The sequence below is a fragment of the Lepisosteus platostomus genome, chromosome 4 (assembly GCF_059453375.1).
Source record: "Lepisosteus platostomus isolate fLepPlt1 chromosome 4, fLepPlt1.hap1, whole genome shotgun sequence".
Taxonomy (NCBI): domain Eukaryota; kingdom Metazoa; phylum Chordata; class Actinopteri; order Semionotiformes; family Lepisosteidae; genus Lepisosteus; species Lepisosteus platostomus.
This window is the reverse complement of record NC_142614.1, coordinates 63,538,161-63,556,878: the sequence shown is the minus strand read 5'-3', so window position 1 is coordinate 63,556,878 and position 18,718 is coordinate 63,538,161. Positions and strand designations below refer to the sequence as shown.

At 34.2% G+C, this 18,718-nt stretch overlaps 1 protein-coding gene across 1 annotated transcript in view; it reads left to right on the top strand.

Annotated features, from left to right (window-relative positions):
• lpar1 (lysophosphatidic acid receptor 1) overlaps positions 1–14,662 on the top strand; it is a 64,936-nt gene extending 50,274 nt beyond the window's left edge. Inside the window, exons 3-4 of the mRNA XM_088630237.1 lie at positions 11,676–12,019; positions 13,314–14,662. Of these exons, the coding sequence (XP_088486363.1) occupies positions 11,676–11,977 (302 nt within the window). The 3' untranslated portion in view covers positions 11,978–12,019; positions 13,314–14,662. The remainder of the gene's footprint in view (positions 1–11,675; positions 12,020–13,313) is intronic.
• The last annotated feature ends 4,056 nt before the right edge of the window (positions 14,663–18,718 follow it).

The window sequence follows — 18,718 nt, the reverse complement described above, 5'->3', positions numbered from 1 at the left end:
AAGACAGACGCCAGAAATCATAACTGAAAAATATGGTTGTGTACAGCACAAGTTAGATTTTAACTTCAGTTAGTAGAAGTTGATAGAAGTGAAGACTCAGAATTTACAGGGACATACTGACTTACTATTTTTTATAGTGATAAGTGAATTGTTAAACTTGACTGTCGAAGTTAAAGATATGCAGTGCATGATTTGCATTATAATTGCAATGTTGTGAATAAAAGTACATGGTAAAAATTTTCATTAGCGTGCACAATACTAAGTACATAATAAGCGGTTTATTGCAATTCACATCAACTGTGACAATCAACTTGAACAAATATCAAACAAAATATCAGAAAATAATTTGCACATTGTAAATGGGATCTTCAAGAACCTCATACGTTTTTTTATCATTCGGGAGGTGCAGTTCGCGCATAATAACATTACTGAACAGCAAACAAAAAAAATCAGATAATGGGGCAAAACAAATAGGCCTTCATGGGAGTCGTTAAATGACACAATTTTGCAATAAATTATAAACACTTATTTCTAATATGTTCTTACTGTTAAACAATAGGTTGTTTCAAAACCATCAAATGATTTTTCTACCGTAGCAACTGTAAAACCCCATAAAATACCTTGTATTGTAGAAAAGGAAATATTGAAAGTCTTGCAATTTTAGCATACACGTTTTCAACATTAAACTTGATTCTTCAATTAAAGAGGTAATAAAAAGTTTTATTTTGTGCTTTGCTCATTTGTTAAGAAAATATTGTAAAAGAATAGTATGATCTTGATTGGCAACAACTGATGGCTGAAAAAGTACTGAAGGAGCTGAAAGTGCAGCTGTTTTAAATATCTGGATATGGGATATCTCACGGAATGCTAACATGAAATTATTTGGGGATTTCAGTATTGGAGAAAAAAACTTGGTTTTTGTTTTTGCTTTGTTTTGAAACTATAATAGCTATTATAGTTTCAAACGTTAATGATTTCCTAGGGTACAATTTGCAAAAGGATTTTACTGAATGTTTGAATTTTTTCAAGCAAATCACATTAGAACGACATCTACTATGTTTGGAGTCAAATGAGTACACAGTCCCTGTGCTGGAATGGTTTCCATAAGATGTTGTTTCAGTTGACAGTTCATGACACCCAGTGGATAGGAAGATGGCTGAGGAGAAGATACATGCAGTCACAATTTGCAAGGTGCATACATCAAATTTTGATTCAAACAGTGTAGCAATTCCCAAGACAAAGGCAGTCTGTTGGAATGACAGCGTGTCAGATTATAATGCCATGCTTACTACAGTCATCCAACTTTTTTTACAATTGTTTCAAGAAATGGGCGTCTAAGGCCACATGCCGGCAACAATGGGAAAAACAAGGCAAGCAGAAGATTTTCATATTCATCTTGTGGGTGCTAGAATTTAAACATAGAAAGTCTGGACTTAGTTTGCAGGAACCATTTGTACAATTAACAGTTTTTCACAATGTTTTCTGATCTGTTCCTGGTATATAAATTCTTATAGAAACTTTACAAAGCTTTGGATGTTGATATACACTTTCTGTGTATTTTAAAATATTATTAGAAATGTACATACTGTAGTATTTATAGTTTAAAACAACTTTGCCACAATGTATATAACTGAAAAAAAGATAAATGATTCCAATTGGTTGACTTTTAAACTAGGAATTACTATGTTTTTAAAGTTCTGATGGCATAAGGAATTGGTTACATACATGTTGTCTATGCAAGAATATTGTACAACTTTCAGAAAAGCAGATTTACCATTTGCTGTAGGAACAGTTATCACATCGTATTTCTTTTCAGAAAAATGATGTAACTGAGAAATAGGTTAACCCAGTTTATTAAATAACATTAGCTGTGAGACCTATTGGTCCCCATTACCAGTGTCCAGTTACTGCTTACTTTTCTTGTGGTTTATTTTCCAGGATATGTTTTCCATTAAGAACATTATCATAAGCGGGTGAAGTGGCCTTTCTCCATTAAAGCATGTGATTTTTAAAAGCTTTGTTGATGAGGTTAGTTTACTGAATGGAGTCAATTTCAGGCTTAATCAAAGATAATGGAAACACTTTTCCTGAAAGGAAATATATTTTTGATAAGACTTAAATAAAAACAAATCAAACAAAAACATCTGGCAGGACATATTCTAAGAGTGGGTTAATCATCTGTCAAGTGTTCGTGTAAGCATCCTTTAATTTAACATTTTACAAACTTTTTCCATTTGCAATTTGTTAGGATTAGCCGTCCGTAAAATCTGCAAAACTTCATTGTTTTTTTCTCAACCTTTAAGAAATATAGCAAATATTTGCATTATGTATTTATATAGAAAATCTCACACAAGAATTCTTAAATTTATCCTCATCCTTTGTTAAATATGTTTTGTGAATGTATTTTATTTTTCTTAAAAGACGATAACTCATCTTTACATTATTAAGTAATGCTCCTACTAATGAACATGTTAAATTTATTATATTGTGCTGTCCTTTGTATCTATAAAGATCTTCAGATTTTATTACAGAAGTGCACTTAGTAAGTACCCTTGCAACCAAAAAAATTCATGTTGCTTATATTTTTGGATTGAAAGTCAGAAAAGTAAAAGAAAATACACAAGAAATGGAGGAGCTCATTACAGTAATGTTGTTTTGTTACAGTTTAAGGGTGCTGTTCTGTAATTGTCTACAGAGTTTTGTCCTTATTTCATGTGCAATGTGCAGTCTAATATTTTCCATTTATTAAGAAAGCCACTTGTTTTGCATCAGGAGCTCTACATTGTGTGCAATGTGCATCCATTTTGTATTAACGGAAGTATCAGACCTTTTTTCATTTCATTTTTTTAACTGCTGCTTTTAGTTTGGCAAAATTATCAGCATGACACATCCAGTGCCAGACTCAAATAAGGTCAGGTTAAAAGTTTTAAGAGAAACTGTTTTATGAGCGATACATCTGCTCAGCAGATGAGCTAACAAGATGTTCCAGCTTATTTGTGATACCAAGAAAGTGATTCCTCTTGGGGGCCATGATCAAACAAGGAAAATCTGAAAATACTCAATCCATCTGTCTCAGAGCACATAGTCAGAATTGTGGTTCAGGTACAGTAATTGCAAGTTAAATTCTCATGTCATTAGTTCTTCTCAAAATCTAATACTGTGGTCTTCTGTACCACAATCAAGGTATAGATTGCATGTTTAATACTAAATACCACTATGGATAAAGATTTTTTATAAATGCAGTGACTAAGCCAGCTCTTTTGGTTTTGGTTTAAATTAAAAATTTTCTCCATCATATCTCTTGAAATATACAGTACTACAGTCTACATCAACAGGTAAGCATATCTATTGTAATAGAATTTTCAACCAAGATTCAGCCTAGAACATATTTCTGTTGCGTTTCTTGGTCTGCTGCAGCTGTTTGGAAGATTCCAGTTTGTTGTTTATGTAATACATTTTCAGCAAATCACAAAGTTTACTCTCTTACAGTCTCTAAACCCTTATATTTACATGCTTCTTACGGGAAAATATACCCTTATATATGTTGTTTTGTAGAATATGTAAATAGCAATTAGAATTTGTGATATTATAAATTATAAATGTAAACTACATAAATAATTCAATTAATTATATACAATTAAATTATTTCTGATAAGGCCTTATGCTTGCTTATATGATTAATTTGATCATATTAGTTATCACATTTGTTAAAATTATTACAGTTTTTATTATATTCTTGTAAGTATGGATATAATCTGCAGACCATAATGTTTTTATGGGCAAGTTGTTGCTTTATAGTCTTTTTTATAATGATACGTGAGCTTACAAATATTAAGCTTGGTCTTGTGTAAATGATTGCTGAATACTTAAGAGACAAAGATTAACATCAAGGTGGTTTTCAGACGTTTTTATGGTTTGACCATTATAAAAGCCATGGAAATTGGAGGATCTTGTAATACTTATAATCCTGTCTGATTCATAGTTCCCTAATTTTAGTTAACTTTCCCACCCACAACTTAAAAAAGAGGGCAAAAGGTCAATACAAACTGGTTCGTACATGATAATATCCAGAATAAAAGCAATGCTGGATATCATGCATGAATCAGTAGGAAGTGCTTAACATAGTCTATATATTTCATTTGGAACAAATGCTCGTCATTCAGGGTGTTAATCAGCCAATCCCATGTCTTCATTAAAATATGATAAGTATGCACTAAGTTGTTTAACAGGTGTTAAGAAAGACTTAGTACTGCAGCGTACATCTTAAGACATCTGTCTTTCTCCATTTAATCTATTTTGTAATGTTATGCCAAAACATTAGTAATGTAGGTTTATTCAAATCCATCTTAAATTAAATCAACATTTACCATGTTTAAACACTCAGAAATCACCAGTGTGTAGTACTGTATTTAGATTGGGTCGAAGTGATGTTAATGATTAAATTTACTGTTGTCTTAATCTGTTTTATTGTGGGGCAGCCCAGAGGTCTTTCTAATCACTTAGAAAGTAAAATAAAGAAACATATATGTCTGTGGGTGCTAATGTACTACCTAATAACATACAGGAAGAGTGTTGAGTAGAGTGTTTGGGGGGCTTTTAACTGCAAAGTTTCACATTGAATTATGCCCACTAGTAACCATCACAGCTGCGCATACTTGAGGGATGGTGTCACATCACATAAGCTTGTACCACAATCTCTCTTTCTCTCTATCAACACAAATCATTTCCAGAAGCATATTTTTATTTGTTACACTTCTTTTCAATACTCGTTTCAAGCTCATTGCGTAAATTTTCAATTGTGCTTCAGCCGTATGGCAGGCTAACATACCCAATGTCTCTATTTTAAATCCAATTTCTGTTCTCTGTTCTAATGTAAATCTGACTTTCATTGCGTATTTAAGTCTCCATGTTCTTGAAAAATAAATATCCCTGTGATATTGCATTGTGTTTTATGAATAGAATAATTTCTTTAGAAAATTAACTTTTTTACTGCTACTTCTAATTTTGCATAACTTTGGGAAACTACCCAAGATATCCTATGCTGCTAACTCACATTCTGCTACAGTGCTTTAAGGGCTATAAATATTTTTGTCAACATGTGGTATAGTTGGATCAGTTCCTTCCCCTTTGAGGAGTTTTTAGTGGATACTTTTTGTCTGTCCAGAAGCAGATTGAATAGTTTTGTGCCTCTATACACGTATTGGTGTAACAGCAGACCAACTGAAGAGCTAAATGGTCGGTAAACAAATTGCTAGCTGTAGTGAGCTATAGTAATGTTGCAAAAAGCACAAAAGAGTTTGCTTCATCTCTTGCAGTCTAGACTAATTACTGCAGTCAGCTGAAAGTGCAGAAAAAGGAATGTATATGAAGTATGTATTATATGAGATTAAAATTGCCTAAAGTCTTAAATGTGATATCTTAAATGTTAGAGGTCTGCATTTCTATCCAGGCAGAACACAAGCATCTTATTTGTTCTGTTCGTACAAAGGGGTGTTATTCTGGTTACTCCTTCAGTTGACCTGTTGAAGATCAAGAGCCAGTTGAAGTGATCCGTAGGTTTTCAAAAGCATCGGATGTCTCTTGCCTAGTTTTCACTGGCTTTTTTTCTACTGTAAATGAAGAGGTCATTATCGCTGATGTGTGCGTCTAAGAGTAATTTCTGTTGTGATTCAGCTGCATAGTTTAGGTACATATGTTCTGTATTTAGAACACAGCTGTACTGGATAGAAATAACGACAACAATATAAGAATATGATAAATGTTAAAAAATAAAAGGCCATTTGGTCCATATCATGTGTTTGGTTTGTAGTAACTACAGTAATTGACCTGCAGAACTCATTACAGCCACTTCTTGAAAGGCTTTCTTTTTCCAGCCTCCTGCGTCCTTTTGTGTAAAACAATTCTCCTGCTTCCAATGCACCTGCCTGTCGATTTCCATTTGTGCCCTTGTGTTTCACTCATTCCAAATAAGTCAGTTGTGTTGACTTTACCTAGCTTGATCATTATGAATACATGATCAGGTCCATTCCATTCAAGATTAAGGTTTTTTTTTTTTAGCCTGTAGGGCTTTCCTTAAATCTGGGAACATACCTACTCATTCTTTTCTTTATTGATTCCAGATCAGTAATATCTTTTTTGCAATACGGTGACCAGCACACAGTATTCTAAATGAGGTCTTCCTAGCGTATTGTATAATTTTAACCTAACTTCACTTGATTGAAATTATAAATGTATGATTTAAAATTGTTATTTTGGTTTGTTATGAAGTATAATTTGCAAATAGTTAATAGCATAGTTACAGTAATGCCAGAATGCTGAACTGAGATGGGTGGACTCCCTAATTCTTTTTATTTAACTTTAATGTAAATAGAATAGAGATCGCATGTTACAGAGATGTAAAATATATTGACGAAGACGTTATATTTCATAACAAATTCAGACGAATATTCATATCTGTTCCTGTAGCTTGTAAAGCCCAGTCACTGCATATGGAAACCTTGAAGGAAATAATAAATTGAATCCCTTCAAAGAGCAAGACTTCTAGCAACACCTTGAATGGCAGCCAGTTTAAATAGTGCAGCATGAACTCGGAATGAAACATCAGGGAGGCCCCATTATGAGAACTAGCTAAACAAACCCATTAGTGCATTTGGATCTTCTTTGACTGGTCTGAAAGTCTGACCAGTAATCACAGTGCATACAGTTTGGATTTGTTCCTAAAGAGAAATGTGTAGTCTGTTAACTGCATCTATGGTATGATTTGATATTATTGTGATGAATAATGAAACGCTTCCTCTGGATTAATCGTTTTGTTCCATCTTCCAGAAGATGGTACAGAATGTAGTACAAAAGCAGTGCTTTTTAAGTTTTTTGAATATATTTTAATTCCTAAAGAATGGAACATATTTTTCCTGGCTGAAAAATCAGAGGTGATAAGGCAGTAAGCAAACATCATTGTTTATCTGATGGCCTGCTATATCCATGTATTATACACAATGGCTTTTCCATTTTTCGGTTTATTTCCAGAGAGTGGTATTATTTCCACCTATTCACAAATAAATCTTGAATAGAAAAAAAAGAATATCTATTTTTCATATTCCTTTTGAATAAACCTGCCATGAATTGGACTGAATTCCAAAGTTTACTGCATCTGAAGTATAATGAATTCTTAGAAAACTGCATCGTGGGGCATATTGGAACAAGCAAATGTTTATTCCATGCTGAAAAGAAAGAGACACAAAGTTTCGGCCGTGGAGTCTTCTTCACATCTTACTTCATACACTCACACCTAAAGAAGGCTCTACAGCCGAAACATTGTGTCTCTTCTTTTCAGTGTGGAATAAATTTTGTTCCTTTGCAGCCTGCGCAGCTACCTGCTTGAGGTATATTATGCAGCCGGTGTTTAGGTTTTCTTTTGTATATCTATTGGTCTTCAGTCCTGGTCCTGAAGGATCCCAGTCCAGCAGATTTTGTCTCATTTCTAAAGGGATCTCTTATCTTATTGAATCGAGCATTCCAGAAGAAGAGTTGTAGATGCCTGACTTGGATTATACATTTATAAAACAAAACCTTCTGGGCTTTTTTTTATTGTCCTGTAAACCTCTGTCAAAAGTTATTTCATATCCTTCACTCCCTGTGGCTGAAGGAAATAGAAAGAATCTTTCACATTCTACTAGAAAACAGTGAAATTTCACTGTTTACAGACCTTGTATACACATTTTCTTGAAGCAGAAGGGAATTTTTCAGTTGTTTAGAAGTTGACAAGTACAAATAATAGCTTGACATTTTCTCTGAAAACAAACTAAAACACCAGGATTTTTTTTCTCTATTTTGAAATTTCAGTAAAATAGAAATTATTGTAAGGTCTTCTGCATGCCCTAAGCAAGAAATCTAGGAATAGGCATAATTTATTTTTTTAATTTAAGTGTTAGATAAGAAATAAACTTATTTAAATGTATTTTAAATATCTTTTATTTAATGCAGAAACAGTCTTACACGAGGGATTAATCTTTTTTCTAAACGTAAGTTGTCTGATAAGAGTTGTCTAAGAAGAAACTATTCCTTTTCACTGCAGGCTTCAATAATGAAATAAAAAACCTGGGATTTAAAAAAATTAGATATAATTGACACCTTACTTTTAGTGACTAAGCAATGTACTAGTTTTGTCTAATTTTTTACTATTGAACAGAATAACTCATCTTTTGTTATACAAATGTGTTTGGGAAATTTCCATGTATATAGTTTCATATATTTAGAAGGTATATCATGTATCAAACTAGTTAATGTACTAAGTAGTTAGCCAGTGATGTGAAGTGAACTTACCACTGCAAATGTTTATAAAGAAATGGGAATAGAGAAATATATGTCTCTTTAATATCATCCACATAGAGTATGTTTTAAAAGAGAGATACTTATTATTTCAGCCTTATTTACTATATGAAAACTGCTTTTTGTTAAGACGTATTTTAAATACTTCCTAACAAATAGGTCATAGCATTTCAATTATATGGACATGCGTGTGGTGAAAAGAGCAAAGTTTAAAGGAAAATAAAATGATTTACTGAACTCTGGAATTTGCTTTTTTTGTAATATAAGCACATGCTTGCCTAAAACCCCATACAAACATAAAATTAAATCGGTAATTATTCTGCTTAAGTTTGCAGATCTGAGAAAAAGCAAACTGACATGTTGTGCTCAAGCAAAGCGCCTGTCAGCATTGTGTGCTTGTCCAGATGCAACCATTTGATTCCTGTTGCTGAAGACAAATTGGCACTCTGGCTACACAGTACAATAAATGCGATCTTCTGTTACTGAAACGTATCCAAGAATTTAAACACAGAGATGAAGACACTGACCGAGTCAAGAATTTTGCTTGAAATGCCTTTCTTTCCTCTTCAAAACAAAACATGATGAGATTCCAATATAATAGAAATTCGTGCTTGCTTACCAATTTAATCTATTTAATGTAACACGTAATCCATGAATATATAAACCAGATACATTTTCTAAATTTTGAAGTATTTAAAATCCATTAAACCACATCTGTAGAAATGACTTGAGAATTAGGCAGCATTTCTGTTCATTTGTATAGGGAGCTGTGATTTGTCTCAAATAGCTGTGGTGCAAACAGCTTGTTGGACTTTTATCTGACTCTGTAGAGCCTCCACATAACTTAGACGTGAAGTAAACTGTAATGCAGGACCAGCTGTGTTAACTAAAAGCTTCTCTTATCCAAAATATATTGTAGCCAGAACAATTTTCTCTTCATTTGGAATATTTAAACATAAAAGTCATGAATTCTGTAACTAAGCTTACACATTCTGAAGGATATGGAGTGATGGATTTTTTTCTACACAGTGCCACACTGGAAATTTACTTTTCCAATGAAATACATTATTCTTCGAATTATTTTAGGAAATTGGAGATCACATGATTGTACGGCAGGATAGTAGTCCTGAGCTTTTGTTGCCAGATCCTTCTCCTTTTATTATTTTTGCTAGCCCCCTCGTGTGTGTTTCTTAATGTGTGAATCATTTGTGCTCTAGAAAAAGGTTGGAGTCCTCTGTTTTTTCCCCAAGTAAGAAAAAAATGAACATTTTGTTATCCTGAACTGGTTGGTCTACTCCAGCACTCATAGATGATGTCAGATAGATCGCTGTCTGAGGATTTATATGCTCAGATGTCACATATTCAGAAATGATCATGAAACTGAACTTTCCCTTGGGTGAACAATGGGAACACTGAATACTACCGCAAAGGTGGAACTCGACTTTTTAACAAGCAAAAAAGCCCATAAAATAATCTATACAGTGGATTGGTCAGAAGAAATTGAATATAGTGGACTGGTCAAAAGGAATTCCATATTCCATTGGACTCTTGGGTGGGGGGGGGGAGCAAATACCTATGTAGTTTCCAAAACTAACATGGTGAGACTTAAGTGTGGGGGGGACACATGGACTGTAGGGAGAGGCTGTGACAAGGCTAGATTATGATTTGCTTCACTGATAGACTGGTCCTTTAAAAAAAAAAAAGCCGGCATTCCAGCTCTATTCAGTTGTCTGAGGGATGTGTGCTGAATTTTTATCCAGACTGTAGTCTAGCAACAGTCCAGCAAACACACCTTAATAAGAATGAGGAGATCACCAGGAGAGATGAGCATTGTCTTTTCTGTTGTACTTGTGTGCTGGACAGTGTCTTTACCTCAGTGCAGAGACTGTGACAAGGCTAAATTATGATTTGATTCACTGACAGACTGGTTTATCAACACAAAATAAGAGTAAAAAGAAGGAAATTAAGTGCTATTTTTGCCAGTTTTCCAAGGATATTAATATATTGCAAGGAATATCTCCTTGATATGCATGTAGCAGGCTCGGATATACTACTTAACCTACCTTTTTGAGTGAGAATAGTTACATAGTTATATTTATCACTGTAATTGTCATTAAGAAATAAGGTCTCTATGACACCTTTTCTGTTATTTAATTCAAAGTGACACCTGCCCCCCTTGTATGTACTCTTAAGCAGTTTAGATGTCTTTTTCATAAGGTATGTTCTTAAAGATATTGTATGTGTTGAGATAATTTTCTAGAGGATTATTTTGAAATCTACATTCACCAAACACGTTTGTCACAGTATTTGAAGAAATCTAATGCAAATACATTAAATTAACTTCATTTATCTGTCTCGATTTCTTGAGGAACTAGAGAATTTATGAGTCTTCAAGAAGGTATATATTATAGACCACAGTTTCAGGATTCTCCATGCAGTACATTCATTTTTAGAAAGCCACTGACTACTGTTAGTGGTTGCTGCAACCAGAAGCCTGTCTCACAACCACAGACTCAAGACAGGATTACACCCTGGATGGGATGCCAATCACATGCACACATACACACCAGGTTCACTGGCATCTCTCAATTGTGTCTTCAGAGGGCGGAAGGAAACTGTAGCACCTAGTTAAAACACAAATACGTGGTCATAGGAAAGCTCCCAATGCTGAATTTTACCCAGTGTGAGGCAGCATCACTAACAGACAAACTACCTGCTCCCAACAGGTATTTTCTTTGAGTAGATTTTTAATATAGGTCTGCAAGAGTTACTCATCATTTTTTAGAAAATAATGCAAAACCCAGATCCACAGCTGTGTATATCTCAGTTTTAAAATAAAGTACTGAACTGAATGTGTTTAATTGCACTCATTTATGCAGTGTTGCATACTGTTGTACGGTCATTGCAATAATTTTCCTTTATATTTTATTTTTTCTTCATGTTGAGAACTGACCTTTTGCTTTATACGCTTATTTATTTTTGTAAATAGCAGTTGTAACGGTTTGTAACGTTAATGAGATGCTGTAGTTAACTTGCTTAAAGACATGATTATCTTACCCTTACCCACTCATCTCTAGTAGCTGTTCAAAATATGTAAAATTGAAGTAGCCCACAGTCCTTACAGGCTCACTTAAGAAGTATCGAAATTAGTAGGAATGTTTCTGCACTTGTCTCCATGATTAGATCAAATTTTATTCTCTGATATAACATGTTACTCCAGGCAATCAAATTGTTAAAAAGAACAATTCTCATGTGCAATTGTACCTTAACAGCGAGTAAACCTGACAAACACAGCCACCAGTAAAAGGTGCTCATGATTATTTCTACTTTTTGTTTCCTCCTCCCAGGTGCTTTTATCATCTGCTGGACCCCTGGTTTGGTTTTGCTGCTGTTGGATGTTTTCTGTGCCAAGTGTAACGTGCTTGATTTTGAGAAGTTCTTTCTCCTCCTCGCCGAGTTCAACTCTGCCATGAACCCCATCATTTACTCCTACCGCGACAAGGAGATGAGCGCCACTTTCAAACAAATCCTGTGCTGTCAACGCCAAGAGAATGTCAATGGCACAGCAGAAGGTTCGGACCGCTCAGCTTCTTCTGTCAACCACACCATCCTGAGTGGAGCCCATAATAACGATCATTCTGTTGTGTGAACACGCCAAGCAAAGGATAGTTCAAGGGAGATGCAATTCCAGGTATTCAGGAGAGAAAGGGAGCATTTCAACACTCACCTGTATTTTTTCGAAGGGTTTTCCCACATACCTTAAGACATTCCATGAACTGCTTAAGGATGACTGGAGATTATCCATTATTAAAAGGATTATCAAATAAACCCTGACTTCCCTCTTTCCAATTTTTATCTATCCTTTGCGGCTTATGAACTATAGTCTTGAAAGGTGTTTCTTGCATATCTGATCTCTGATGTGTGACAGCAATATTGCCGACTGCTGTTCAACCTTATACCCACTAACTCACATTTACATGTAGATTTTATGCTTTAAAAATAATAACTTAAGGAATTAAGAACACATTTCATGTAATAAGCATTTATACCCATTCCATCAGCATGCTTGTGATGGACTTTTTCTCTTTCTCAATAGGACTCCTTATATCTTATTGTTTTTGTTTAGATACACTGCCATAACCATTAAAGATATATTTTTCTATTTCAAGTGAAGATGTAATTTGTGGTTAGATCTTTGTTTAAAAAGTGTGAATTGAATTTTGTTTGTACTGGCTATATAAATGTATGTATATCCAAATGTTTCTTCAAAAAAGGGAACTGTTTCTTTGTAAAATAATTAAACAGGATGGCATACATAAATGGTAACTTTTAAACAAAGTTTACTGGCCTTAATTTCTTCTTTATGCCTTTAAAATTATACGTATGGGATTGAAAAACGTGTTTTACTGTCTTTTCAGCATACTAAATTGTTTTCTAAGGCCACTTGTATTTTTTCATTATCTACCTTGGATGTCTGCATTAGTTTCCTTCATTTGTAAAATATAATTTATATATGAAATAATGATGTATAATTTAGTCAAGTATTTGGGGGGTGGGGATATGAATACTTTTCTGCCCATTAGCAATATCATCAAATTAGGAGATTACCTGAAATCTCATATCTGTAAAGTTGGTCTTCCAGGAAAGTTTTATTTGGTCCCTATAAACACTAATAAACTCTCCTCTTCTGCCTACATGTTTCCTACTGTACTTTTCTTACTTTCCTAGAAGGAGGTGTATTTGTCTTTTTTAGTTATCAGACTGTGGAATTTGGTGGATTCAATATTTAAGTACTCATTAACCAGCCTTCTATTACAATAAAGTGCTCTAAAATTGTTTTATAGCTAGAATATGAAGTGCAGACACCAATAAATAGTACTCAACAGGATTATAAACTGGTATTAAAGTTGTAAGAGTTATTGAAAATATAAACTGTGAAAACACATTTACAAAATCTTTGCATTACCTGCAATCTCTATTATCAGGAGTGGAGGAAAAGAAGACTGAAGGAACATTGTGACTCAAGATCACTTCCTGAAGGTTGCAAGCTGAAGATGGCGGGGAATAATATCTGCTGTAATTTACAGAATGTCCTGAATCTATTCATCAAAAAGTTGAAAAGCTTTACTGTGACATGTTCATGGAATAAGGTGTTTAAAACTTCCCTTCAAACAGTTAAACATGCTTAAGGGTCTATAAATAAAGTTGACCTTGGAAGAAAACAGTATGCTTTATTGTTGCAAAACTAATACAAATTGAACTCTTGCTCTTCATGTCCTCACCAAAATAAAATAGAAGCAGATTCTAACACCACGCAGTATCCTTTATAAAATGTTTTACTGAAGGACCCTTATTTTTTCAGCATGACTGATCTCATGCCCACTGTCATAATAGTAAAGTGTTATACATCTGCATATATAGCTGCTTTCAAATGCTATTCTAATATCAGTGAAATTGGTGGTGGGTACTAGCGCCAGTTTAAGATTGATGCAGTAAAATAATATTCCATGACCGTAGTTGCCAGTATTTTAACCCCACAACTAGATGCAAAACATTTCAATTTTGTCATACAGGAAAAAATATACTTTTTTATTTAGTTTTATGATAATAGATATTCTACATGTATTCAAATATATTTGTAGATGGAAGATAGAAATCAAGGAAACGCTTTATGATACAGTACATTAAAGAAAACATTTGTAATTGATTTTAAGTCAATTTTAAAATGGTTCTTGATCGTTAAACAACATAATTTGGATCTACTTTAAACTGCCCACCATGACAGATGGGATTTATTTTGTCCTTGAGAAAGTTGAAAGGATCTGGTCCCTCTTGAAAAGGAAAGAACTGGATCTAAGAACAGATGCTGAATGGTAGGGATGTAAAACATTCCAGTCATTTACCAGTTCATCGGTCCAGTTGTTCAAGAAATCCATTCACACACCCAAAAAGAACTGTGTTGACAACTTGCTCTTCATCTCTGTCTGGTCCGGAACACCATACAAAATGTGTTCTATATCTTGGAAGTGACGAGAATATGTTTGGTATGTGATGCATAATGCAAATGTGAATCTAAAGTACAATAAGCCCACAGTCTGGCCATACAGTAGGCGCCAAGCTCTTAAATCACAGCAGCTGAAACCAGGAGCATTCTTGCTGTTCTTCACAAATATCATTTGATAAAGAAACATTGAACCACATATGAGCGTGTATTGTAAAACTGGGTATTCTCCAAATGTCAGAAGGTAATATCAAGGACAATGAACTGTGAAGACACGATCAACTCTTAACACTCTTTTGAGTGCTTTTAAACAGTTCTCCTTCATCATGCAATGCTATAAAAATAAAAATGGAGATCTAAATTTGTATTTGTTAACATATTGGTGGTATAGTTTTTATTAACGTAGCATCTACATCAAGAGTATTGAGTAATTTTTAAATATTTTGTAAAAAAAATGTATTTGGACTCAAAATATTTTAAGATTAAACACTGTGATTAAATACTACTAGAGATTGAAGTATGTAAAATCAGTCCTGTTGTATCAGAAAATCCTACAGAACAACAATGTGGCATGTTGCAATGTTTTTTGATTGTTTGTAGGTCTGATTTTAAAATCCCTAACTGAATATTATGGGTTGTATGATTTAGCACAATACCACACCTTATGGAGAGCACTTAAAAAGTAAGTTATTTTGCTCAGTTTTATTCCTTTATATTATATAACAACTAAAAATGTATATATTCAGTTGACTCAAAATGTACACATATACAGTATATATTGCATATGTTGACAAATACATTTTTTAAATACTTAGGGTGTATTCAGTGGTTAACCAACAAATAAACATTTCATCTGAATTTGGAAGAGCACATGTTCTTTGGCTATGATGCCTTTTTATTCTAAAATGTTAAAATGTTTTATATGATTTTTATAGCCTATTTTAAAGTTTACTTTTTTGTAAATTTTGAAAGAGGCATGTTTATTAAAAGTGAAATGGTACAGTATGTTTTAAGTGCATACCTTTACAGCTGGCTTTTATTTTTCTGTTATTACTGGTACGAACAGTATCTGCACACTTTGTCATGCTTTTCCAAAGTAGCCTTGTTGCTAACACATTTCTGACAGACTTAGATTTGGTAAGATTTAATGGACATAGAAGAAAGACATAGAAAACAATTTTCTTATCAGAGAAGATAAATTGTAGAACTACAAGGCCAGTATTGCATTGGTGTTTACCTCTAAGGTCACTCGATCAGGGAGCAGCAATTTTTTACTTGCTTTTTCAGTTTCTTGTTACTCTCAGAATCTGTAACCAAAACAGAACTTTTATATTACTGTATTTGCCTACTGTCAATTATTACTTCATTGTTAATGTTTGTAATTGCCAAATATTGAAAGATAAAAATAATTAAAAAGTAGGATGATCCAGTGAATGTTCACATATTTTTTGTATCTCCTATCCTCCCTCCTTTCTCCCATGTCATACGGCATATTTTTGTAGGATGATTATTCTTTAATGAAAAGTTAATGCTGCCAGAAACTGTCTCAGACATAGTAATTCCACATGGAGGTTCAAACAAAGTATAAACATTGGACTGAAAAAGTCTATATATTTCAACAATCCTAAACATTAAAGGGCATGCTCTCTGATTTATTCTGTACACAATTCATTGTAGGCCAAATGCCAAATGCATAGTAGACAGATCTCACATGCTGTTGATTTCTGGTTTGTGAGTGAACTAAAAATGCAAGATCCTTAAATCCAGTAGTTCAGTTTGTGGAAGAAAAATCTAGTTTATGACAGTTTTCTACCCTTTTTTATAAGACTTCCAGGGATATTTTTGGCTTTTTGCTGTGAAAATGTCTCATAATGTGCATTCTCCAAGTACTTACTGAGTACTTGGAGGTAAAAGAAACTTGTAACAATTGTGCTCTGCACAGTTTGATTGTTGTCTGTTAGAAGAATAGTCAGCACATTCTAGATTATGGTTTCAACTAGTCCAAATTGACTTATTTTGTTCCTCCAAACTTTGTCCATTATCCACTATCCATTAACAATGGTATTTCAATGAAAACCAGGAAATGTTCTTTTTATTTTTAAAACTTGTTCTTTGTTTCATTTGATACACCCTTTTATACTGAATTCTGTATTGTATTGCAGTATAATAATTTGGATGCCCCCTTTCTTTCCTTAAGAGAGCAATGCTGAGGAGGAGTTTATGTTGTTTGTTTTCTATTCTTTTTATTTTTACTTTTTAAATGCATAAAGATATTAAATTTATTTATAAGCTTATCCAGGCTTTTGCTAAAAATACAATTCCCTGATTTCATAATCATTTTTCTGTCACCAAGTAACTACCGACTAAGCATTGTTATCACATCACACTTATTGAATCAGATTTGCTCCATTCTTCTTTCTACAGAAAGCTTAGACCTATTAAATTTTAAAACTTCCAGTTCTAAAAAACCTAGAAGTATTCAAGAATTCTTAAATATATACTTGAAGCTCTTTTTTAAAAACCTAATAATGTTGAGTATTATTATGTTTAAATGGATTAAATAGGTATTTATATGAGTAGATTAGGTATGTTGGGTGTTTTTGCCTGTGAAACTAGTATTGTACTATACAGTATAAGTTACCCATGAACGTAGATTGTTACACAGCAAGCAGTCATTGTCATCTCACCAATAGGCCAGCTGTGCTTGACAAATGTACAGTAAATGTGATGTGTGGGTTGCCACATACAGACTACCAAAAGATAGCAGTCATTAACAATGTTGTGTAAAGTATGCACATCACAAAATCACCTAATTAGCAAGAGATTTGATTGGTGACAAGTGAAGAGGTGAGACCTATGTGATGCAGAATATTTCACAATCTCTACAACAGCAGAGCTGCCATCTCAGGTGGACTCATCAGCATTTTAACACAAGCATTTTCGGACAACTAAAGAAGGCTCCTTTCTTCTCTTTTTACCATGGAATAAACCTTTACCCTACTTGAATTACTTAAACTACTTTAAGTAAACTACACATCAGCAAGTGTGTCACTGGTATGCAGAACAATACACTAATTGTTGTGTACAACAAGTCAAATGATAGTCTGGGCAGAAGTGTCTAGCCACATGTAGTGTAGTCGCTTGTAGTGTTGCCAAACTGGATACACTAAGTCAATCAAGTCCTGGAACCTTATCCTGATGTGTCTACTTTCCAGCAAAGACAAAGCTTCCACTCAGGCTGCTTGTGTAACAATATAATTGATACATAATGATAGATGTCCTGCTCATCAGACTTAAGTTTTCTAAGATATTTCTAGTGCTCCAAGCCCACTAAAATTTAAGCCAACACAGACAAAAGAAAACTAAGAGGATGCAAGAACTAGCTAGTACAGAGTGGAAAGACCTGGACTGGCAGGCTTTTAGATAACAGGGTTGTGACAGGCCAATCGATGAAGCAACAGCATTTGCGACCAACCTGCCACTAGAGGCCGCAAGCAGTCCTCTATTTTTTGTGAATACGCTCACTAGATGTCAGTCCCTTCAGTATTAGATTATTGTTGCCACAACCCAGATGCATTCTGCTGGAGTAGATAATAGAGGTGCTACCCTCCATTTTTTTGTTTAATTTTGGGAACTATACAATGTCTTTATACTGGTATTATGGCATACCAGACCTGGATAGTGTGCCAAATATCCTGCCAGACCAGGACCATTATACTGTAAATTGTGGAAGACTTGAGCACTCTCCAGGACACTAGGAGTCTTCAGAGAAGAAAGGAAGTCATAAGCATGGTGGGACCCAACCCTTTGAGATGAGAAGTATGGCAGTGTATCAAGAGAGGTTGGCAGTGCCTCCTACTATTGACTTACCTCAGCCCCGGACATGGGGATGGTATGAATGTTGCTGTGATATCAGTCACAGTCCTAGATTGCTATGGTGCTTCCTCTAATTATTGTAAATAGACTCATTGGGTGTCAATGTGTTAATTATTATATTATTGGTCATGGGTGGTGAACCATTTTTGGACTTCACTTCACAGTCATTGTGAATTTTGTGTGTACAGTTCCCGAGGATCTTCCTAGTGAAGTTTAGCATCTGTCATTTTGGTTCTCCACACCAGGGAAGCCCTCTTATCTTTGGAGTAACCATCCTGTTCAAGGAGGAGCGACAAATAAATAGGGATATCTTCCGCCATCTCAATTTACTGCAGGCGAAGAGTGAATTACAGAATGTCTTTTGTTCTTTATATCAGTATTGTATGTCATATACTGTATTATGTCTTCTTTTAAAGAAGGTGGCACACCCCTTTCTTTTATTTTACTTTGGTCTGAGTCCTTCTGCGCCATTGTCCTGCATCCAGTTGTTTCATTGTAGTGGGGGTCTCCAAC